This window comes from Lissotriton vulgaris, chromosome 3_1, assembly GCF_964263255.1.
Source record: "Lissotriton vulgaris chromosome 3_1, aLisVul1.2, whole genome shotgun sequence".
NCBI lineage: Eukaryota > Metazoa > Chordata > Amphibia > Caudata > Salamandridae > Lissotriton > Lissotriton vulgaris.
In genome coordinates this window covers 1,157,117,057-1,157,141,733 of record NC_141689.1, presented here as the reverse complement: position 1 = coordinate 1,157,141,733, position 24,677 = coordinate 1,157,117,057, and the positions used below count along the sequence as shown (strand labels likewise).

At 44.0% G+C, this 24,677-nt stretch overlaps 1 protein-coding gene across 4 annotated transcripts in view; it reads right to left on the bottom strand.

Annotated features, from left to right (window-relative positions):
- Positions 1–24,677, bottom strand: part of LOC147727609 (prostaglandin reductase 1-like) — a 336,086-nt gene that overhangs the window by 248,606 nt on the left and 62,803 nt on the right. The window contains exon 1 of one of the 4 annotated variants that reach the window (XM_086961641.1): positions 22,375–22,784. The exons of 2 other annotated variants lie outside the window; for them this stretch is intronic. In XM_086961641.1, coding sequence (XP_086817767.1) covers positions 22,375–22,544 — 170 coding nt within the window. In that variant the 5' untranslated portion in view covers positions 22,545–22,784. Of the gene's footprint in view, positions 1–22,374; positions 22,785–24,677 lie in introns of those variants that run through there. One more of the 4 variants, XM_086961642.1, reaches the window with a different exon arrangement.

Below are 24,677 nucleotides of genomic sequence, written 5' to 3'. Positions count from 1 at the left end.
TTTTAAGAAACCTGTCTAAAGTAGCAACTAAAGTTGAAATGAACTACATCTCAAATAACCGGCTAAAATCCTTCCTTAGTGTTTTCACCTTCTCAGCCTTCCTGTGTACCTGTGTGTGTTCTAACCTGTACCAGTGTGTTCTACCAGTGTCAGTTGATGGTCTGGTCAGCTGGCGAGGTTTTTGTGTACTCAGCTGTGTCCTACAATAAATCTACATGTAATCAACTAGAAGTATCCTGTCATCTATCACCATCTTATTTACAACATTCACCCTGACATGGACTGTGGTTGTTGCTTAAGTAGGGTTTTCACCCCCTCAAGCAACTGAATTTCTAACACATATTACATTTGTAACTCTTTATTAGTGCAGAAACCTGCGTTTTTAGCAAGATCTCTTGCAGGGAAGTATTACTGTGCGGCTGCAGCCACCATACAAGTCCATCAGTAAAAGATAGAAGAGTCCTTCAGCATAAACCACAAGGAACAGCAGATGTGGCAATGTGCCACACACTAAATCCACCATTATTGCATCAGCTTTCCACTAGTAAAGCAAGAATTTTAGATAAATCGAAGGTCTAATTTTAAAGGCCTTCTTGAAACTCATGCTGTTAACACAATGTGTGCACACACAGAAACAATGCACAAATACAGATCATGTTTTTCTACGACATGAGATATATAGGTTCTCATCATCATCATAAAACACAAAGATGATGCACGCCACAGTGGGGCCACGGATATTGGTTACCGCGAGGGGCTATCAACTGTCATTTTTGTCTATGTCCCATTTATGCAAGGGACATTAAAGCTACTGACTGAGGCCATTGGTGATCCTCACCAACCAAGCTCACTGATTGGCACTGTGGGCCACCATTATTGGTCACTACTGCAAGAGGACATTAATGCCTAAATGTATTTAAGAGCATGAATGGCCCCTGGCAGTGAGTATCAATAGGCCTAGAATGAATGATAACAATTCTGTACTCATTGTTGAGTAGAGACTTGAGTGGTAACTAGATTTTTTGGGTGTGCCAGTAACCTTGGTGACAACTGGTGAATCTGAACATATTCATCAATTCAAATTCGTGCAAATCATTCTAGGAAGAAAAATGTATTTGGGGTGAATACAGTACATTACAACGTGATGTATTACATTGTGTGCTTTTACAACATGGTCGTTACAACGACCGCCTTGTTAGTACTCGATGCATTTACATTGCAAGTCATTAGAACAACTTGCTGTAGGGGGCGCGCTGGACTTAGGAATAGTATTATTTACTATTCCTACTCCAGTTTGCGCAACAGTAGGGAAGGTGTTGGAATTCATTTCCAATACCTCAGCGTCCCCTACAGCAAGTCGTTGTAATGAATTACGATGTAAATGTATCCCGTTCTAACAACGCAGTCATTGTAACAAACGCGGTGTAATAGTCTTGCGATGTAATGACAGCGTTGTAAATGCTGTTTTCCATTTGGGGTTGTCTAAAAATAGATATTCCCTATTTAAAGTCGCATTGATTGTTTGCTCGGCACCACCGCAAAACTGTGAATGGAACTGCCCACCAGTGCTTTAGAATCAATGAGTTACTCACTCAGTAAATCCGTCCTCATGGAAAATATGTGGCATCTCTCCTTGGACTGCTGTAAATGGCTGTGGACTGGTGCTATTTGACAAGTTGGTTTTCCTTCAGTGCTAAAGTCAAAATATTCTACACTTGTATCACACTGTGCAGGTGAGCTCGATTAATAACATATTTTCCATTTGCACTCTTAAGTAAATCATGTTTCAAACTTATAACAATGTGTTCCACATGAGGTATGAACGGTAAAGGAAGTTTTTTGGAGAGTCATCTCTAGGACCGTGCTGCAGTCTCTGGCCTAGAATTTTAGTTACAGAAATGCGGGCGTAATCTAATCACAAACTCACAATCTGGTGTGCAGAAGAACCACCTTAAAAATAAACAGTAATAAAGAAACCATGTAAGAAATATTCAGGTAACTCAAGGGTCTCAAAACAACAACAACATTTTGTGAGTAGTTGTGGTATACTACAGTTGTAGGTGTGACTTACTTGTGTATTCCAAGAAAAGAAACATGCTCGCTCGCAGAAAATAAAGGTTTTGAGGAAATGAAGCGTGTCTTACTTCTGGAAAGCCTTGGATAAATCACACTTTACCCTAGAGTATGTTACATCTACAAACAGGAAATGCTGTTTAAGTCAGGCTCTTAATATCGAGGGGATTCACACCATGTACAGAATAAGACTCAACTACTCTTCGAAAAAGCTTTGGGACCAAGGCCCAAAATGTTTAGTGCACTTGTTTCCTGTTAGTAAAGCGTAGAACCGCAAAATCACATACCTTTGCATCGGTGCTTAATTTGAGCCGGTGGTTCCGGTGCTCAATACAGGCACTTGATCATCAACACTGCCACTTGAGCATCAATTAAGGACACATTAATGTTTGGTGGGCACAGGGAGATTAAGTTATTCGCCCAGAATCACAGGACGTTGAGCTAACGCTGACACTCGAACCTGGTGCCCCAGCATCTAAGCCGTCAGCTCTGGCCATTAAGCCACATACCTTCCCTACTTTAGGGTTGGTTGGTTCTGTGTTAGGCAGCGCTAACAGGAGAAATGGGCTGGTCGAAGCTGCCTCCTGACGAGAGCACCCGCACTTTTTTTTTTTTTTTTTACAAAATTAGCCACTGCTCTGCATCTTAGATAATGAGTAGATAATCCTGTCAAATCTAATGGGAAAGAAAAGCTTCTTTGCAAACCTGTGAATCATAAACAATTAACGTGATCACTCCAAAACAGGTGCAAAAACTTATCAAATTTAGTATTAATTGCTTATGAGTGCGTGGATCCCTCCACTCAAATACCACCCTACTCTATATTAGTTTTTATAGTTAATTTGCTTTATTAATAGAATCTGCCACCGATATTTGATATGAATGATGTACTGTTATCATTAAATTGCATATTTGTTATGGTGTTTATGTGGAACATATTGGTGAAATGTATAGATTGAATTTTTATTATTTTCTGAATATTGTGTGTATGGCAGGTGACTAACATGGTTTCAGTTTATGTGCCCTCTGCCCCTCATTTAAATTATGATTAAATGTTTGTAACAAGGGGTTTATACTATTATATAATAATTATGAATCTGTTGCTTGATTCCATATACCTTATAGTGTTTTAGTGTGTTCTTTCTATGTTTGTTCATTTTTCTAGCAGGGATGAGACATTTTAATAATTTTGGGAGTGCCATGGGGCAGAAGGCTTATATTGTGCGCATATAAAAAAAACACTGTCAACAAAAAGGCAGCTGGGCAAATATTTACTTTACACCCCATTGGAGGGCCGGAATTTCATAAAGACAAATACACAAAGGTAATCTTTCTGGAATTTTCCAAGTTGAATTTCTGCCTTCGTGCCAGATTCACGGGGAGTTTGCTGCGACTTGCTACTGGGGTGCTCCTGGTTCACTCCTGAATTCATGAGTAAGCCATAAGTACTACATGAGTAAGTCAAACAAACTCTTAAGTGTGGGCCAGATGTACTATTTGCTGGTGTTGCTCGAATATGATTTTACCTTAAACAAATGAAAAGAGATGTTTGGCAAAAACAGGAACAGGTTGGTTTAATTAAATACAGCGACCAGGAAAGTTTCGACAGAGTTGCGTCTGAAGACAATCTCAAATTACAGACTTTTTCCCTGCACATATATACATTTTGTGAGTACAATAAAACACTTTGACATTCTTTAAAAATCATCATAGTTATAAACAGCAAGAAAAAACCTCAGATAAGTGGGACACAGACGGCTCTCAACCTTGAGGAGAGCTAGTGTGGGCCAGTGTGTGTGTGTGCCCAGATGTCCGGTGTGGTGAGCACGTGATCACCTCATGTGGTGTGCATGTCGTGTCCTGATTGGCTGTGTGTTCCTAACTACATGTGGAACCTAACTATTGGGGTAATTTGGCAACATGCACCTTTGGCCAACCGTGCTTTATTGGGGACAATATCCTGGGGCCGGTTTGTGGTCTGACTACCTATCTGTGGAATCGATCAGGGCTGTCCTAGGGTGAGCATTTGTCTTTGGGCCAAGTGTAACCCCACCTGTGACTTGCCAATCGGTAGGCTTGGGTTTTGGTATCGGTAACGCAGCCTTGTAAATATTGTTCACTTTGTTGCGGTTTTCTGCATTAAAGGAGCGCGCAATGGATATTGCTGTGGGCGTTCCCAGAAACACCCATGGCTTCTTGACACGGCCCAAGATTTACAAGGAATCGTAAATCTAATGCAGGACCAATTAATGTACGCCTCCCAGGGGAGGCATAAGGATGCTGCAATGGGTAGAAATACTTTTGTTTCTCCTAGTTTTTTGCTCTTGCTATGTGTGCTACATTTTGCAGCACATAGAGAAGGAGAAAAGCGCCATTAATTATTGTTTTTGCGCAGGAAGGTGCCAGTTCCTGCAAAACAACAATCACCCCAGCAACACTTGCACCCTTGCACTATTGTGCAAGGGTGTCTGCGTTGGTGTACGGCTGCTGTTTCAGTGCAGGTACAGGGGTTAGCAGAGGAATGCGCTGTATTCTTGTAAATATGGCACATTCCTGCACTTAGACAATGACGCAGCTTGATGCAGCAAAATTGCTTGCGGCACCAATCTGCATCATGGTCTTGTAAATAAGCTGCCTACTGACGAGAGCCCCGCACTTCTTGCTTTATACATATTAACCACTGGTCTGCACCTTAGATAATGAGTAGATAATTCGGTTGAATCTATTGGAAAAGAAAAGCTTCTGTGCAAACCTGTGTAATCATGAAAATGTAACATGATCGCTCCAAAACAAGTGCAAAAACTTAGAAAATTAAGCATTAATTGCTATGAGTGCATGGATCCCTCTCCTCAATTACCACCCTACTCTATTCTAGTTGTTATAGTTAACTTGCTTTAATAATATAATCTGCCACCGATATTGGCTGTGAATGATGTACTGTCATCATTAAATTGCACATTTTTTAATGGTGTTTTTGTGGAACATATTGGTGAAATATATAGACTGAATTTTTTATCTTTTCTGAATATTGTGTAAATGGCAGTTGACTAACATTGTTTCAGTTTCTGTGAGCTCTGTCCCTCAAATGCGTTCTGATTAAATGTTTGTAACCATAATTATGAATCTGTTGCTTAATTCCATATAAAATGTAATGTTTTAGTGTGTCCCTGTTATGTTTGTTCATTTTTCTAGCAGGGATAAGAAAGTTTAATCATTTTGGGAGTGCCATGGGGCAAGGGCTTTCCTTGGGTGCGCACTTGTCTTTGGGCTAAGTGTAACCCCACCTGTGACCTGTGAAATGGTAGGCTTGGGTTTCAGTTGCAGGGCCTATCTGACCCCGTATCTCTGACTTGGGGTGATGAAGATGTCCTCTCGGATAAATCCAACAGCAATGACACAAGTTTGTGAATGTGAGCATGTGTAACATGGTGGTCATTGATATCATATTTACCAATATTATCATTATTACACATACAGTCCTATATTCACAGTTCCCCTATGTATCTGTTTTAATAGCCTGAGACAGCCCAAGTACACATTTCAGTTATTTGGTTTTAAGAAGTATACCTTTTGCAATTAAATTATTCCTTATCATGTTGCATCTTGTGGGCCTATTTTAGCGGGAATAAACGCTACTAAGATTAAATGACAGATACTATATTCCCTCATACTGATTTCAATATCAACAGCCGTTTTCCTCAGTCTAGTAGGTCAACATTTGCCCGGAGATATAAAACAAGGGGTAAAAATCTGTTTTCTCTGCATGTCCCCAGATTTCTCCTAACTCCCAGATTTCTCCGTTATTGCCCCTGTACTTCCTCTGAGCGTAACCGCAGAAGGGTGGGCCACAGGGCGATGTATAACTTGCTTACTGGAGGGCTGTAATGGCAGGACATTACATCTACTTACCACCCTGTGCTTCCAGACTCCCAGACTGGCATCCTCTTCAAATAACTTTAAAGTTCCCATTCTAGATTGCTTACTATAGGAGCTGCTGTCACCTTCTGTCCTTGCAGAATGGCTGCTGACCCACAGAATCCATTTGTACTCTAGAAAGCCAATATGGCATCATATGTATACCTATAACCTTATTTTGTTGTTTTAATTGCCTCTGTGTTACTATTTACCCCCAAGCAAGTGTTTGTGCTGCTCGCCCTTTAACAATGTAATTCCAGAGTTAAGCAGTGCACCACTGGCTCAGATAGCTTTTCTGAAATGGATGCAGGGATATTTACTACGTAAAAAGATGTAGCACTTCCCCACATGGTTTCCACTGTTATTCTCCATATCGTCATTCTCACTATCTAATGAACTATTTGCATTATTTGATATGTTGGTAACCAGGTCAGTCTGAGACTGTATTCCAATGGTCGACATGTGTCATAAATTAATGACTTGTTTAACAGTTATTCCGTGAAGCAACTTTATGGTATGCAATGATTGCCCATTAATATAGATTATTTTGGAAAAAAGATCCATTTAACTTCTTTCCTCATTATTTTCCCAGGTATATAAAGAAAGCTTCAGATTAGCATTACTTTTAGTTATCGGACAGCTGGATGGGATGCAGGTCAAGTCTTAGAATGACCTGACTCCAAGGTTGTTGCCTTCCGGATTCCACCACCTCTACTGATGTGGTAGTGTCCGCTCCTTCAAATATATAGACTTTAAAGTTCAAAGCACAATAAAGGCAGTGGCGGATGCTTTTTACCGAAGGTGGTAGGAGGGCGGGGGAAGAGGAGGGTTGTAAATGAAAAAAAAAAATCACTTACCTTCAGGCATGCCACCTGGCCGGCTGCCACCTCTCGGTCACCTCCTACCACCTTTCACTCCTCAGAAGCAGGAAGCACCTAGGCTCCTGACTCCCCTAGTCAATCACAACGCTGCAGTGCAATTGTAGTTATTAGCAGATTTATACAGTGCGTAGCTGCCCCAGCTTCGGGGCATCCCATCGCTACCAAAAATGCTGTGAGTAGTGGCATCCCGGGAAAAGGAAAGAGTTAAGCCGGGAAAAGCCAAGTCTTTATGACTTTCCAGAAAGCTAAGTGATCTTGGAGCCCTCTAATAGTAATCGGAAGGCAGTTCCAGAGTTTGGCCCCCAAAACTTTGAAGACACGACCACCAGCTCTGGCTCTTAAGACTCTGGGGGTGCATACCAACCTTCGGTCAGCTGACCGCAGGAGACAGCTTGGGACATACGGTGTTAACAAGTCTGCTAGGACCGGAGGAGCTTGTTGAGTCAATATTTTGTGCGCAACACATAATGTCTTAAACTGGATTATTTTCCCTACCGACAGCCAGTGTAATTTAGGTAGAGACTTGGACACTGAACATGATTTCGCAAGCACCAGTAGAGTACGGGCTTGGCGTTGTGTATTCTCTGAAGGCCCTGAGTACAAGATTTTTTGGCGCCTAAATATAGGGAATTGCCATAAATCATTCTGGATAAAATTGTAGCCTGTGATTGGTCTGAGCACCCTGATTCGGTGCTCAGACGGGGAATGGGGGACTGGGCATGTCCTGCACACAGGCTGTAATGCAGCATGGGTGTTATGGTCAGCCCTAGAGGACCGGCCAAACAGTTATGCACACTTTAGAGTGGAGCAACCACTCCTCATCCTGGCCCCTGCTCTGCCTTTCCAGCCCCACCCCACACCAAGAAATACAAAACTAAAATGATAATAATGCTGGTTATTAACATTTTAGTTTTCTTTTAACTACTGCTCGCAGAGCAGTGGGGTGACGCCCCTCTGCCATAGCGGAGGAGCCATTACTGAATAAAGGTCCAGGACACAGTCTGCCATCGCACCCTAATCACTCGCCTCCACAACGCCGGGATCCGAGGTAACGCCTTGGATTGGATCACCTCGTTCCTCTCTGACAGAACCCAGAGAGTCCACCTTCTTCCCTTCGGCTCAGCTGCCACCAAGATCATCTGAGGTGTACCCCAGGGTTCTTCGCTCAGCCCAACCCTCTTCAACATCTACATGAGCCTCCTCGCCGCCATCGCACACAAGCGCAACCTCAACATCATCTCATACGGAGACGACACCCACCTGATACTTTCCCTCACCAAAGACCCAGCCACAGCCAAATCCAGCCTCCAGGAAGGAATGAAAAACATTGCAGAATGGATGAAACTCAGCAGTCTCAAACTGAACTCAGACAAGACGGAGGTCCTCATCCTCGGACCATCCCCATCCACCTGGGATGACTCCTGGTGGCCCGCAGCCCTAGGCAGCACAACAACACCCACGGACCACGCATGCAACCTAGGAGTCATCATGGACTCCTCCCTCATGATGACCAAGCAAGTCAACGCCATCTCACCCTCATGCTTCAACACCCTGCGCATGCTCCGAAAGATCTTCCGGTGGATCCCCACCGAGACCAGAAAGACCGTCACCCAGGCCCTCGTGACCAGCCGACTGGACTACAGGAACGCCCTCTACACAGGAACCACAGCCAAACTCCAGAAAAGGCTCCAGCACATACAGAATGCATCCGCACGACTCGTCCTCGACATCCCTCGCCACAGCCACATATATGCCCACCTGAGAGACCTGCACTGGCTTCCCGTCAGCAAAAGGATCACCTTCAGGCTCCTCACCCACGCACACAAAGCGCTCCACAACACGAGCCCCGAATACCTCAACCGCCGCCTCAAGTTCCACACTCCAACCCTCCAACTCCGCTCCGCCAGCCTCGCCCTCGCCAGCATACCACGGATACACAGAGCCACCACCGGAGGAAGATCATTCTCCTACCTAGCTGCCAAGACGTGGAACTCCCTTCCCACCCACCTTTGATTGACCCAGGACCATATCACTTTCAGGAAACACCTCAAGACCTGGCTCTTCCAGCAGTAGGAGCTCCCCCCCACTTCCCTCAGCGCCTTGAGACCCTCACAGGTGAGTAGTACGCTTTATAAATGTATTGATTGATGGATTGATTGAAGGTGCGTTCAAGAGATTTCTCACTCTCACCTTTGCCAGGCATTACGTTTATATGGTAAACAAGCAGGCGGGGAGGAGTCTGCTTTCCAGATTTGCCTGGCGCCATAGCTGTAGCCTTCAGGACGCTGGCGCCTCTGTTGATGTTGTAGAGACCACTTCTTCAAGGTCATAGATTTCAAAGTGCAATAAAGGTGCGTTCAGATTTAAAGAGGAACAGTTTCTCCCCTAAACAGATTCATTTATAAATTCTTTACCTAGTGCAGTGAGCCTATTATACAAGCTGGAGCTTCAATCTCATCTACTAACAAATCACTCCTTTACTGAAGCTCCTTTGCTTGGCCACATCTCTGAAGACAGAGGACGGTGTCTCCAATCCCAAACTTAAATAACAGCAGTCGAGAGTGGTATGTCCTATGTAACACTTTAATCTTATGGGTACATTAATCTTTAACTCAGCATGATCCACCTCCCCAAATCAAGGGCCCAACTCATTCTCATTTTATGTAGTGTGTGCAGTATTGATCAGTATTTTCTAAGTCAGAGATAGGATTTTTTACATTGGAGCGCTCTATGGTCCATTGATGATCTGTTAGGGATCTGGGGACATCTAGGTATACGTAGCTTCAGTATGTTATAATTTTAGGTTCATGGATGGCACCAATTGCTCGATTTTGTATTCACCTCTAAGTTGTGCTCACCATGCCATTCCAGTTTGATCCCAGCCATATGCAAATCAGTCTTGACCCTGTGCCTCATGGGAACAGTTCAGCCCGAACTGCCAAGCCAGGTCCTCACTGGACTGGAAACAAGCATCCTAGGACCGGTTTCGGGGTGTCACCCCTCTTCAGCCAGGATAGCTTGATTCCAGTGGCATGGAGATCACGGGACCCACGTCTAACATACCCGTCCCACTCAGGGTGACAAATGCAAAAGGAGGGTAGCCATGAAGTGAGCCGCCAACGTTGCTACATCGATCTGGTCATTACATATTTGCAGGTTTGAAGTTGGTGAACGCATATGTTAGATTTGGGGGTCTCTGGTTGGCACAGGTAGGTACTTGTGACAAATAGGGACCCTCGCCTCTAGTCAGGATAAGGGGATTACACTCCTAAAATACCCTCTGCTCACCCCTTGGTAGCTTGGCACGAGCAAACAGGCTTTATCTCAGAGGCATTGTGTGTTAAGCATTTGTGACCACATACAGTAACCCAGTGACAACACTACAGATGGACACCACACAAGGTTTTATATAAAAAATAAGTATACTTTATATAGAGTTACCACAAGACCATAAACGACAAAAATACACAATACTATTACTTTAAGATGGTAGATTAAGCTTAATTCAGTTCAGTTCTTAGATGCGACACTTTGCGTCAATGTGCCTGAGGTTGTGTTGCGCTTCCACGACAGGCAATGTTGCAGCGAGGGAAATGCGGCAAAGTTCAAGTGCAAAGAAATAAAGACGTGAAGATCTTCCAGATGCGGCACGCTTCTCAGGGATTCGAGAAGATCTCGGTTCGATGTGTCGACTGCAGCGGCGACACCCTTGCGATGCAACGGCAACAGCTCCAGAGGTGACACTCTTCTCCCACGATGCGTGAAGCTTCCGCACAATGCGACAACTACAGCGGCGACATCCAAGATGAGACGGCAGCAGCTCCGATGGCGGCACGCTTACCGGGGATGTGAGGTGCTCTTCTTCGATGCAGTGCAATGCGACTTCTACAGCGGCGAAAAACCTCTTTTGGAGTTGTGACGGCAGGCACAGCGACGGCGACATGCTCCGACCTCGTTGTGAGATTTTTCTCTCGATGTGGTGCAATGCGACAGCTACAGTGGCGACACCCTCCTTCGGAGTTAGGAAGGCAGGCCCAGCGACGGCGACACACTTCTTCTCATTGCGTCGCGCTTCCAACTCCTTGCGACACGCAGTTCCTCAGAAGGCCCAAAACAGCAGCAGGCACTTCCAAAGAACTCTGGGGAGCTGGTGGTTGAAGTCTGTTGTCCCTGAAACTTCAGCAGGAGGCAAGCTCTTTTCCAAGCCCTTGGAGATCCTTCACAAGTTGAAAGCAAAGTACACAAAGTTCCTTTCGCCTTCCTTTGGCAGTAAGGCAACCACTGCAGGCCAATCCCCAAAGCAGCACTTCAGCTTGGGAATAGTCTCTCCTCCGTTTCTTCAGGTTCCTCTCCTCAGTAAAGGTTTCTTCTTGTAGTCCAAAAGTGATCTAATTTCATGGGATCAGGGTCCCAATATTTATACCCCAGAATCCTTTGTTCTCTGAGGGGAGAGGGGCCTTTGCCCAGTCCAAACCAGTTCTGAAGCACTCTGTTTACCAGACTTCTCCTTTCTTTTCAGAGTGCAGGGCAGGCACGTCAGACGCCCCACAGGAGGTGAAGCCAGCATTGTGGAAGGCAGGCACAGCCCTATTCAAGGTTCAGGTGCAACTCTTCCCTCCCATCTAGTTACAGATCTCTCTCTTCACCACGGGGTGACTCATCCTGTCTCTTGGAATCCCCCAGCCCTGTCACTCACAAAACCAGACAAAGGAATACACAACCTAGCAGAGGCAGGTTTGAATGGTTAGACAAGCAAATACCTACTTTCTAAAAGTGGTATTTGCAAACACAGAATATTAAAATAAACTTTACTAAAAGATGCATTTTATTATTCTGAGTTCAGGCATATTATAATCGAATTTCTACCATGTTCTCAGAGACAGTTAGGATTATAAACATGTAATAATCTAACAGCCCATTTAGGCCTATGGAGAACAAGTAGCCTTGCAATAGTGAAAAAACGAAAATGGCAGTAATTCATTATTTGGACATGCAACACACATCAGAGCTTGTCCTACCTTATACTTACAATGTACCCTGCCCTTGGTCCTACCATAGGGGTGACTGATATGAGGAAAAGAAAGGAAGGTTTAGGGACTGGCAAGTGGGTGCACTTGCCCAGTCAGCATGACAGTAACAGACTGTACGCAGGCTCTGCAATGGCAGACCTTAGACACATTTTACAAAGCTGCTTCTGTGGGTGGCACAACCAGTGCTGCAGGCCTACAAGCAGCATTTGTAATTACACGCCCTGGGCACACTCAGTGCACTAGACTAGGGTCTGACAAGTAAACCAAATAGCCAAACATGGAACCACTGATTAATATATCGATTTTACAGTAGGGAGCACTTGCACTGTGGCACTCGATAGCAGTGGCACAGTGCCCAAAGCATCTAACACCAGCCAAAATACATGAGGTACCAGCAAAAATGGAAGGGAGACCCACGCCAATGGTGCCAGGTCTAACACCGTATATAAAAGTGATGTCTAGTGATGAGACAAGCAGTGAAATACCAATAAACATGGATATAGATTCTATAATAACGAAGGAAATGGTGGAAGTGTCTCAAGTATACATTTTCAAAGGCCATTACCATTTGATATATCAGAACAACAAAATATTGAGCAAAGGTGGAATAAATACTCACGATTTGAACATTATTATAAAGCAACATGCAAAAAATAATCTAATAAACAGCCAAAAGATTTGTTACTCAATTTAGTGGGAAATAAGAAGATATAATAATAACATTCCCTGTACAAGAACCAAGTACATTAAAAGGACTCATGAAATGCCTGATGAGAAATATAATCCTCAGAGAAATTTTGATTTTGTAAGTTATACTTTCAACACAGCTTTTCAAAGAGAAAATTAAACAAAAGATGAATATGTAAGAGAATAAGAAAGTTAGTGACTTTCTGTGAATTTGAGAAATTCAACAATGAGGAAGCAATAAGAGTTAGTAAGATACTGGATGCAATTCAGTGAAGTTTAGGAAAAGGTTGTTGGAAAACATAGCATTTGGAAGAAATGTTATGCAAGCTGGGACTGAAATGCAAGCACAAAAACATGCCTCAAATATGGAAGAAGGCAGAATAAAACTATAGAACAAGTCAGATAAATGTCTAAAAGGGGCTCTATTAACTGCAGACCTAATTATGAAACATATGCATTATTCTGCTTCCAACTGTTGTTTCATTTCAGTTTTTACGGGGTGCCTGGACAAATAGTCTGCTGGATTAAACTCTTTCCCTGGTTTATGAATGATTTAAAAATTGTTTTTGAGTTTCCAACTATAGAAGTAGACTTGTCTTTTATGTGAATGTCCTACCAAAGAAATGGTAATAGAAGAATTGCACATGTCTGAGTTGCCAAAAGATGCATAGTCTAATGTAGCATCATGTTTTTATGGACCATTAGATGATTCAGAACATTACTTACTAGCAATAATGACGAGTATTCCCATTTTCCTGTAGTAAAAGTATCATCAACGTCTGCTCTGCATCCGTTGACCTTCCAGTTCTTGATTAAATATATTCCACATAGGGAATACCAAATGTATTAAAAATAGATAATTGGGACACCTTTCAGTGCTAATGAATTTCAGAAATGTATTAATTATTTGTGGATCATACACAGAAGTGTAATTCCAATATGGCCTCAGTCGAATATAATAGTGGAAAGATTGATGCCAGCCATTAAAAAGGCCAACACCTTCCCAGATTTTGATAAACACAGCTCTATGTCAAGTTCTAATTGATTATTATAATACTCCTCATGGATCAAGTGGAAAATGTCCTTCGGAATTGATGTTTGGTCAACCTGGGAAAACTCAGTTACCACATCTCCGAGCAGATCTGCCAAAAGATCATGCTGAGATAATGGAAAAGGAAGCAAAAAACAAAAATGAAATATTATGAAAATTGTGAAAGAAACATTCAAGACCAAGAATATCAACTTAATTTGGTATTAGCGAGACAACAACAAATAAGGAGGCACCTATGGAAGTGAGAACAATTCAAGGAACTGCGGTTACAGCGAATAATGATAATAGAATAGTAACAAGAAATAAAACCTTGTTCAAGAAATTTGAAGCAAGAGTTACTGCACAAGAAAATACACAATTGGATAATCAACAAGAAGAACAGTCAGGATTTCAAGAATACCAGATCGATTTAACATTAAGCCATTAGATAGATGTGTTATTTCCCTTTCTTTCTTCATTTCCTTAAAAAAAGGGGGGGGTGTAGTAAGGTGATGTAAGGTTGGAATGTGAAAGATGTAATAACTGTAGGTGGAAGATTCTGTGCTGAAATGAAAGGGGTTTCAGAATATATGTAAGGCAGTTATAACACGTTATTGAAGGCAAGAGGCCGCAACGTTGTATATGTTGAATAAAGAAGTTCAAGCCCACTCTGGCGTTCGAGTTATATATTTTGTGGGTTATCACACATACCAGCCCAATCTGACGCAGCAGTTCTCATGCAGGTCTGGAGCAGGAAGGTAAGAAAGGGAAACAAGCATTTGCAATGCAATAGGGCTCGCATTAGTAAAGTTAGAGGTATTAGTATTGTAAATGACAACTTTTTTATTTATGTTTTTGTTTTGAAAATAGCGAAATTAATAACTTTGCAAATGTGACACCTATAGCATTTGTAATGCAATATGTGTTGTATTTACGTGACTTACATGTATTGATATTACAAATAACAATGTTATGCTATGCTATATTTTGTTATGCTATGTTTTGTTGTGTTTAACCCCTTCCATGCTGATGACGAACCCCAGCCGTCGTGCACTACGGTGCTCGTGTGCTGATGACGGCTGGGGTTCGTCACGGCCCGCCCCTGTTTGTGCTGTTTACAGCACACCAGGGGAATCGCGGCCGCATGGAAAGGGTTAATTATGCTATGCTTTGTTTTGTTATGCTATGTTTAGTTATGCTATGTTTCGTTATGCTATGTTTCGTTATGCTATGTTTCGTTATGCTATGTTTCGTTATGCTATGTTTCGTTATGCTATGCTAAGCTTTGTTTTGTTATGCTATGCTATGTTGTGTTTTGTTATGCTATGCTATGCTTTGTTGTGTTTTGTTATGCTATGCTATGCTTTGTTATATATGCTATGGTTTGTTGTGTTTTACCATGTTTTGTTTTGCTATGTTTTGTTATGCTATGTTATGCTATGTTTTGTTATGCTATGCTTTGTTGTGTTTTGCTATGTTTTGTTTTGCTATGCTATGCTTTGTTATACTATTCTATGTTTTGTTATGCTTTGTTTTGTTATGCTATTTTTGTTATTCTATGGTATGTTTTGTTGTGTTTCGTTATGCTATGCTTTGTTATGCTATGCTATGTTTTCCTATCCTATGCTTTGTTTTGTTATGCTATGTTTTGTTATGCTATGCTGGTGAGGGTGAGTGAGGGTGGGTGGGTGAGGGTGGGTAAGGGAGGGTGGGTGAGTGAGGGTGGGTGAGGGTGGGTGAGGGAGGGTGGGTGAGGGTGGGTGAGTGAGGGTGGGTGAGTGAGGGTGGGTGAGTGAGGGTGGGTGAGGGTGAGTGTGTTAGAGCGAGGGTGAGGGTGAGAGGTTGTGTATCCTATGCTTTTTTTATTATGCCATGCTATGTTTTGTTATGCTGATGAGGGTGAGTGAGGGTGAGTGAGTGAGGGTGAGTGAGGGTGAGTGAGGGTGAGTGAGGGTGAGTGAGGGTGAGTGAGGGTGAGTGAGGGGGGGTGAGGGCGAGGGTGTGATGGTGTGTGAGGGTGAGAGGGTTAGGAGGGTGAGGGGGTGTGAGGGTGAGGGTGTGAGGGTGAGTGAGGGTGTGTGAGGGTGTGTGAGGGTGTGTGCGGGTGAGGGTATGTAAGGGTGAGGGGAGTGTGTGTGTTTGGGTGTGTGTGTGTGTGTGTGGGGATGTCTGTGTATGGGTGTGTGTGTGGTTGTGTGTGGGGGGTTGTGTAGGTGGGGGTTGTGTGTGTGTGGGGTTGTGTGTGTAGGGGGGTTGTGTGTGTGTGGGGGGGGTTGTGTGTGTGTGGGGGGGGTTGTGTGTGTGTGGGGGGCTGTGTGTGTGGGGGGGTTGTGTGTGGGGGGGTTGTGTGTGGGGGGGGGTTGTGTGTGGGGGGGTGGTGTGTGTGTGTGGGGTTGAATTATCATTTAACTTGCAACCAAGCAGCTTCTGTTCACAAGCTTGAAAGCAGCAGTTCCATAAATCGGGAGCTGCAGCATGCCCTTGGCTTGCCAGTGCATGTTGCAAATGAAACTAAGCATAATGTGTCCCGTCACACCTTCTTGTTTCAGAATACAGCAGTGCACAATGTATTAATTAATGCAGCTGTCTGAAAATTCATCCATCTAACAAAGAATGTGTGACAATAGATAGGTATAACAAACTTTCATAAATAGATTATTGATTTGAACAAAAGATATAATCTGTAAATTATATGTTAGAACTACACAGCACTGTAATAAGACCGCTGGAGAGTCTCCTTGTCTGCTGTGTAGATGTTTACAACCTGCAGGCCAAAGATGAGGGAAGTGGCGGAGCAAAAACGAGAGAGAAAGAATGGAAGAAGAAATGGCAGATGGAGCTCAAGTGGGAGAGTGAGTGACAGAGAAGAGAGAGTGAAAGGAGAGAGATTAAAGGGGAGAGAGAGTCAATGAAGGGGATAGAAATAGAAAGAGAGAAAGGGGAGGAGAGAGAATATAGGGGGAAAAAGAGAGAGAGAGAGACAGAGAGAGGGGAAAGAATGAAGGAGAGAGAGAATTAGAGAGGAGTGAGAGAGAAAGAGATAAAAAAAAGAGAGGGGACAAAGCTAAAACAATGCCACATTTTTTTTCAGGGACATCATATGTAGCAAATAAAGAACCCAAATGCACACATTTGGGAACCCCGAATATTCCTAAATACTGCCATGTAAAATGCAGCTCTGCATGTCAGCGCCAAGTGACGGATCACGCGCCTGGAAAAGCTCACAGAGAGGGTGAATTGGCGCCACAGAGAGAAATTAAACGAAAGGACGCGAACAGATAACCCAGGCTTTTGATAGAGGGGGCAAGCTAAAGCAATGCGCCTATTGCCTGTCTTTGTGAGATGCACCGTCTGTTGTTCCTGTCTGTGTGAGAAGCGCCCTCTGTTGTTCCTGTCAGTGAGCTGCGCCCCCTGTTGTTCCTGTCTGTGTGAGATGTGCCCCCTGTTCCTGTCTGTGTGAGATGCGCCCCCTGTTGCTCCTGTCTGTGTGAGAAGAATCCTCTGTTACTGTCTGTGTGAGAAGCATCCTCTGTTCCAGTCTGTGTGAGATACACCCCCTGTTCCTGTGTGTGAATGAAGGGGAGTGAAAGAGAGAGAGAGAAATGAGGGCAGATAGAGTAAATGAAGGGAAGCGAAAGAGAAAGGGAGAGAGAGAGAATGAAGGGGGGAGAGCGAGAGGAGAGACAGAATTAAGGAGAGATCGAATTAGAGAGGGGGAGAGAGAGAAAGAGAGTGAAGGGAGAGAGAGAGAGAGTGACCAAGTGATACAAAAAAAGTAAGCCATGCACGAGTGATTAACTAATGCTGATATTTTTAAGCCCACAGCGAATGTTACTTTGCCCAGTGGGAGAATATAAAAATGTAACAAGTTATGGAAAGTGAGGGGTGGATCTTCTCTTAGAGAGTGTGTTTCAGGGAAAATATACCTGTGGGTGTACGTTGTACTCTACAGCACATGCTAAATAAATAAAGTCAAGCGCTTGCCTGTTTACTGGAGTGGGACGACAGACACACGTCACCAAGGAACTCATCAGACATGTGCAGGCCAATACTGCCAGGAACAACATGAAGCATTAAAACTGAACAAGTCTGTAGCAGGAAACCTGTTTACTGCATCAAACACTCACGCTACAATGTTGTCATACAAACAAAATGCCGGCGACCACAAAACCGTTCGAAACCAATAACAAACATCAAACTTAGACCCCGCTTAGACCCGGCTCACTTAAAAGCGGTTAAGTAAAGTGTAATGATAATAATTTTCGGGGCGAGTGGAAAGCGGGAGGGGGCGGGGGCTGAATCCTTTTTACAGTGCTTTGTGTATATTCTAAATGTCACTAAGCAAAACACTAAAACAAAAAAAGAAACATAAACGTGTGTAGAGGCCCTCAAGTTAATCTACTAAATATTTCCTAAACGTACAAAAGGCTAAAGTGTTCCATTTTAAATTGTGGTTTTGGTTGGCCAAAAGCAGACCGAAAGTCTGTGATAGTGTGATGTTTTGGAGTGAAAATCGACATTTTAGAAAAGAAACAAGGGCAGGCTAATGAAGCGCTAACAAGCAGAGAAGGACAGATTGAAATCTATTCGTAGGCAGCATATGTGGGATGCAAAACAAGCACAGGAGGCTGGTAAAGTTGTGTTCACACCGAGGCACGGCAACAACTATTTAAAAAAAAAAAATTGATGTACAGCTCGCACATGATAATAATTACAAAAACTCTTTAACCAAATTTATTGAGACTGGTATGCACTCTTCGTCATTGTTCCGAAGGGGGGCTCAAGGAGGTGGGGTCGACTTGATTGAAGCGCGTTTGCACATATGTTTATAATTAACGTGTGACGCGCGTGGGGGAGAGGCGGAGGAGCGTTTAGAGAGCGAGCAAAGCAATGCATCGGGCTTTGCAAGCTGACGTATGTGCACGGTATATCCATCTAATTTGCATAAATGATTTGACAACAGCCTGCCCGCAAGTATACTAAAGCTAAAGGTAGCGTAATACTTTTGCCTGCACTAGGGCATTATTGTGAAAAGTATTTGCTAGTGATCTCGTTTTGATGTGCCTTTAATCACTTTTAATGTGTTGCCTCCATTTTGGGAGGGAGCGGGCTAGCTAGGAGACCGAAAGATGTCAACACTGTGTCTGAGAGTGGGGAGAATCGGGCCTCTTACAAAAGCCTGCAGGATGAAGAAAACTCATAAGTAGCATTATTTTGACTCTGTGGGAAAAGCCGCATGTGAAAGCGTGTTTGCACATATGTTTATAATTAACGAGAGATGCGGCGGGCAGGGGCAGTGGAGCGTTTAGAGAGCGAGCAAAGCAATGCATCGGGCTTTGCAAGCTGGCGTATGTGCACGGTATATCCATCCAATTTGCATAAATGATTTGACAACAGCCTGCCCGCAAGTATGCTAAAGCTAAAGGTAGCGTAATACTTTTGCCTGCACTAGGGCATTATTGTGAAAAGTATTTGCTAGTGATCTTGTTTTGATGTGCCTTTAATCACTTTAATGTGTTGCCTCCATTTTGGGAGGGAGCGGGCTAGCTAGGAGACCGAAAGATGTCAACACTGTGTCTGAGAGTGGGGAGAATCGGGCCTTCTACAAAAGCCTGCAGGATGAAGAAAACTCATAAGTAGCATTATTTTGACTCTGTGGGAAAAGCCTCATGTGAAAGCGCGTTTGCACATATGTTTATAATTAACGCGAGATGCGGCGGGCAGGGGCTGAAAGCACTTAAGAGCACAGGCCGGAGCCCAAACAGGATAAGAGAACTGGCCACACAACACAATCTCGAACTTCCCAGCCCAAGCCCCCCTCTGGGCTGAATGTATAAAATGTGGGGATAGCGTTTGGCACACATAGCCATTTGACCAAGGGCGGTATTCTGAGTTCCATTATCAACACTGCAGTGAGGTGGCTCTGGCAAAGGCCTCCTTAGCCCACTGAGAAGACCAGCGAGTTGATAAAGCGCTGGTAACCTTGTTATTGTGGTGACTAATTTGTGCTGCAGTTTGAGCAACCCGCCCCTGTCCCCACATCAAAGAGTTAATTACAGAGATTCCAGATAACAAGCTAACATAAAAAACAAGCAACAATACAGCCCGCAGTGGATCCTGATGTTAGCTGAGGGCCTTTTCCAGCAGTGTGACGGTCGGGGGGGGGGAGCACTGATGCTTGCGGCGAGGAAGGCAGGAACAAAGGGGCTGAGCCCTACCTCACTGTACCTTAACTGGCCATGCCCCACTGCCACACTCGACGCCGCGAGACTTCCCACGATGCTGGTCGGCGCAGGGTGATTGACGAGAGGGCGGGTCATGCCCATGGCAGAAGCATCGTTTTATGGCCCACGATCCTGACAGGCCCCTGCCTGGCCCTACAGCGACCTCCATATTTGTCAGCTCTCTCCATTTTCGGGGAGAGCTAGGGGCAGACATTCATACATTGCGTACATATGTTTGCTTGTACATGTGTATGTATGCATGTTTGAAAAGAAATACAGAAAAATGTAATGTTAGTGAAAACTATCACGTAGTAAAACTTAAAACCTCAAATGTCATGCGCATTGCTAGAAAACATCATTTGGAAAGATGTGTGGCCTGATGTACGAAAGGATTTTGCGATTACAAACCGTGACACTCGCAAAATGACTGAATTTGCTCCAACAAATGCCCTTTTCTAATTAACAAACCCCGTTTTATGAGCCAGAAAGTGTTTGACGCTTAAAATGTTTTTTTTTTCGACGGGATTTCAGTCATTTCAATGAAATCCAAGAGAACTAATTCAAGTACAACGCGATTTCTACATCGCCATTAGTTACATTGTCAACATGGATACATTTTGAGAAGTCAGAATACAGAAGAATGTAAAATTTTACACAACAGTGGCCCCGTAATCTGAAATTCAAGAAAAACAAATTAAGTAAAATAGCAGTCAATGGTCATTTACTGAATAATTTGAAAACAACAATTAATATTGAACAATGTGCGAGGTGAAAGACGTGATGGATGCACGTATGTGACACGACGGATGCAAAATCGGTGCCTCGCACACAGTAAGAAACCACTCTAGCAAGATAACAATAGTAATAAGGTTCGTGAGTCCAAAAAGTTGATGGTCATTTGTTCCTATAGGGATAAAGGATGATCAGCAGGACTCCGAACATACTTGGCTTGTTTAAGGGTAACATAGTACCTGCCAGCTCGCCAATCAGATTAAAATGCTCGAATTCCACGGATAGAAGGAGGATGATTAATCGGGCAGAAAAACAAGACGCATGGGGAGCAGCAGCCTTTGATGTGCCGGCCGGTAATTAGGGGAGGAGAAATGCCGGCCTGAGGCCGAGCGCAAAGCAACAGATGGCTTTGTGGAGGCAGGCGGCAAGCTCGTGCACGAGGCGTGCACTTCCGAAAATCCGCTGGAGAGCCCTTGCTTGGCCTGAAGTATGGGTTGACTGCATTAGGGCTCGTTTACTATTCCTGCGGAATAGGAAAGGACGAGCCCTAAAAAGGAGTCAGAATGACATCTGCAACATACAAAACAAGCATTTGCAATGCAACAGGTCTCGCATTTAGAAACGTTGACCTATTGGCATTGTAAATGACAATGCCTTCTATTATTGCAGGTTTTTTAAACACATAAATAAAATGCATTGTCATTTACAATGCCAATAGCTCAATATCTTACCATTGTGAGACCTATTGCATTGCAAATGCTTGTTATGTACTTGTAACCTTTGTAACTTTTATAGTTTTTTGACGTGAAAGCGAATAAAGTTTATTTGAATTGAATTGTATGCTTTTTGATTAACATGCAGTTACCTCGAGTTAAAATCTAACAAACAATATTGTGTTCAAAACTTTGTTTACCACAATATTGTGCTCCTATATTTATAAGGGTATGTACAAAAATATCGGAAAAAATATCGTTCACAATAATATCGATTAAAAATATACAAAAATATCACTTAACTATGTACATTTTTATAATCTTCAGAAGAATCTAAGACTGAGTTGGTGGCATTTTGATCTAGACGCTTGGCAAGTAATTATACGTTCACCTTCAATATCCGAAAAATTGCGATGCATGTGAATCTAAAACTCAAGTAATCGTTTGGCAGAGCGCTATACAACGTCTGTCGGCTATTCGAAGTGCTATTTGATTCCCTTGCTTTCATTCTGTCCCAAAGGACTGAATTGTCAAAACGTCATGCGTAGCACTAGCGTGGGATGGCAGCATGTGGATAAAACAGAGACACACTAGGACTATCGAAAGAGGAACAAGTTCTGTGAGGTTGGATCGGAATGACTGGGGGGATTATTAGTCAGCATTTTATGTTTCAACCTAGCCCTAGCCCGCTTTCCTACTGTACAAAAGGACAATAAAATGCACTTGTACTAAAAGAGACGGGTCACTTTGTTCAATGTTCTCTTATTTGTGCCACTTCTTATTCCGCTGCTCAGCTGCTAGTCACAGTTCAACAAGCAAAATAAAAAAACTCAGGACTTAAACTTCAAATGCACGTTCGATGAAATAACTAATGTAAGCACCCTTCTGAGCATAGCGCATCACGTATGAATTCAGTTTTTATTGGTGGACTTCCTTACAGTCCTATTGCTAGCTCTCGGCCGCTTCAGAGCGCTAGTGGCAGGACAACGCATGCATACATTCATTTTATATATCAGACATTCCTAACAACTACATATACATGGGTGGGTGCGCATGCGTCCCCTGATAGACAAAAGCATAAATATATACCTGAAAAGCGTCAGTCTTCCCCACCTGCCGGGTCCACCTGTGTCCTCACGAGCGCAGCACTCCCAGAACACACTTGTGCGGTCCCTTGTGCAAGCCTGGTCACTCCTTTTAACTCCTCGGGATGCGCTATGATGGGCCAGCCCCTTTTCTTCCTTACATAACTGAAACATCAGAGGGATCGGGTTTCGATGCAGGTAAAAGTGCTTCTCGTCAGTCAATGCAAAGGGTCAAAGGAGTTCCGCCAGAATGCATGAGCTTGCCTCGGCTCTCATCTGCATTGCAGGACACGTCCCGGGGCCACTGGGTGGACTCGTTCTTAGCTTGTCGTCGGTGAACAACGGATGAACTGGGTTCTCCTCGACTTACTTTAGCCTTAGCGACTCGCACCTGGACAAACCCCCTATCTTCGCTCTGCTGCGCTTTGAATCGAAATGCTTTATGCTTACATCATAGAGGCTCGAAGCGCGCTTCGTGTTGTCGTTTGCATATGTCATGCGTAGCCAACTAGCCATCCTCCAAGCAGTCATAGATTTCAAGGGACATCCAACTCGGTGCATGGTGGGACTTGTAGTTTCCCTCTTCTCATTAGAAGTAAGGTATTGAAACTACCGGTGCAGTCCTCCTTAATACTACGCCACATAAATGTATGAGGACTGTATACCATAACATAGCGCCCTAACAGATGCAGACGCAATTTTTCCAGGTAATACCTCAAATAAATCTATTTACAGAGTGATTTACGCAACACCTACTGAATGCATATGGACCATTATTTTACACATTTGATATATCGCGAACTCGACCCGAAGGTGTCAGAGGGTTTAACATGAGCACCAGTTGTATTACAGAAATGAAATTTGTCGGCAGGGGTGATCAAGTTTCACTGGTAGAACCAGCTTGAGGTCCTCGGGCTGTGGTCGAGTAAAACAAGCCCCAGAAGGGAATTCCAAATGACTACAGAGGAGCGTGTGAGGCAGCGGCTAATGGAAGCCTCTGTCAACATTACAGACTTCTTTCACAAACTCCTGGTTACCTACATGAATCTCAAAACTATACATTTGCCAAATATAACACGTGTGTGCACTGATGTAAAACGTAGTTGCGCTGTGCAGTACTGTCCCCAATGCATGATCCCACCTCACCTCAGCTTGAAATATATAATCATGTGGATGTGAGGTGAGGGCAGAGTTGTCGACCTAGGTTCGAGTCTCAGCGTAGTCTGAACAGCCTGTGAGTCTGGGAAAATCACTTAATTTATCGTGCCCAAACATAAGGCCATGAATCAAAATCAGGTGTTTGTTAATCACAACTACTCACACGTAAGGGTATCAAGGCGCTGGGGGGGGGGGGGGGGTTTGCAGGTTCCAGTCCATCAAGGAGGGGGTCTGTCAAAGAGCGAGGTTTTGAGGTTTCTTGCGAAGATGGGGAGCAATGTTATCTGTCTGAGGTGGAGTGGAAAGTCGTTCCAGGCTCTGGCCGCGTGGAAGGAGCGGACTCCCGATCTGGTCTTTCTGGTGTGGGAGACCACGGCGTAGGAGAGCTGGGCTGATCGTAGGGTCTTTTGGGGTGCGTGGAATTTGAGTCGGCTGTTCAGGTATGCTGGTCCGGTGTCGTGGAGGGCCTTGTGAGCATGGGTTAGCATCTTGAAGGTGACTCTAGCTTCGATGGGGAGCCAGTGAAGTGTGCGCATGTGCTGGGAGATGTGGCAGTGTTTAGGCATGTTGAGGACTAGTCTTGTGGCGGCGTTTTGGATGTTCTGTAGCTTGCGGTGAGGTTTTATTTATTCCGGCATAGCGTGTGTTGCCATAGTCGAGCCTTGTGGTGACCAGGGTGTGAGTGACGGTCTTTCTGTGTTCGAGGGGGATCCATTTGAAGGTCTTACATAGGAGGCGGAGGGTGTGGAAGCAGGCGGACAAGAGAGAGAGTTGATCTGGTGGTCCATTTTGAGCTCTGAGTCCAGGATGATTTCCAGGTTGCGGGCGTGGTCCGTGGGGGTGGGCAGGCTTCCGAGGGCGGGGGGCCACCAGTTGTAGTTCCAGGCATCTGGGTTTGGGCCCATGATGAGTACTTCTATTTTGTTGGTACTTAGTTGTGGGCAGCTGTTTTTCATCCATTTTGCGACGGCTTCCCTGCCTTCTCGAAAGTTGTGTGTGGTGGTGTTGGGTTTGTTGGAAAGGGAGAGGATGAGTTGGGTGTCGTCTGCGTATGACACAATAATGAGACCCTAGGTTCTGACGATGGCAGCTAGCGGAGACATCTAGACGTTGAAGAGCGTAGGGCTGAGGAAGGACCCCTGGAGGACT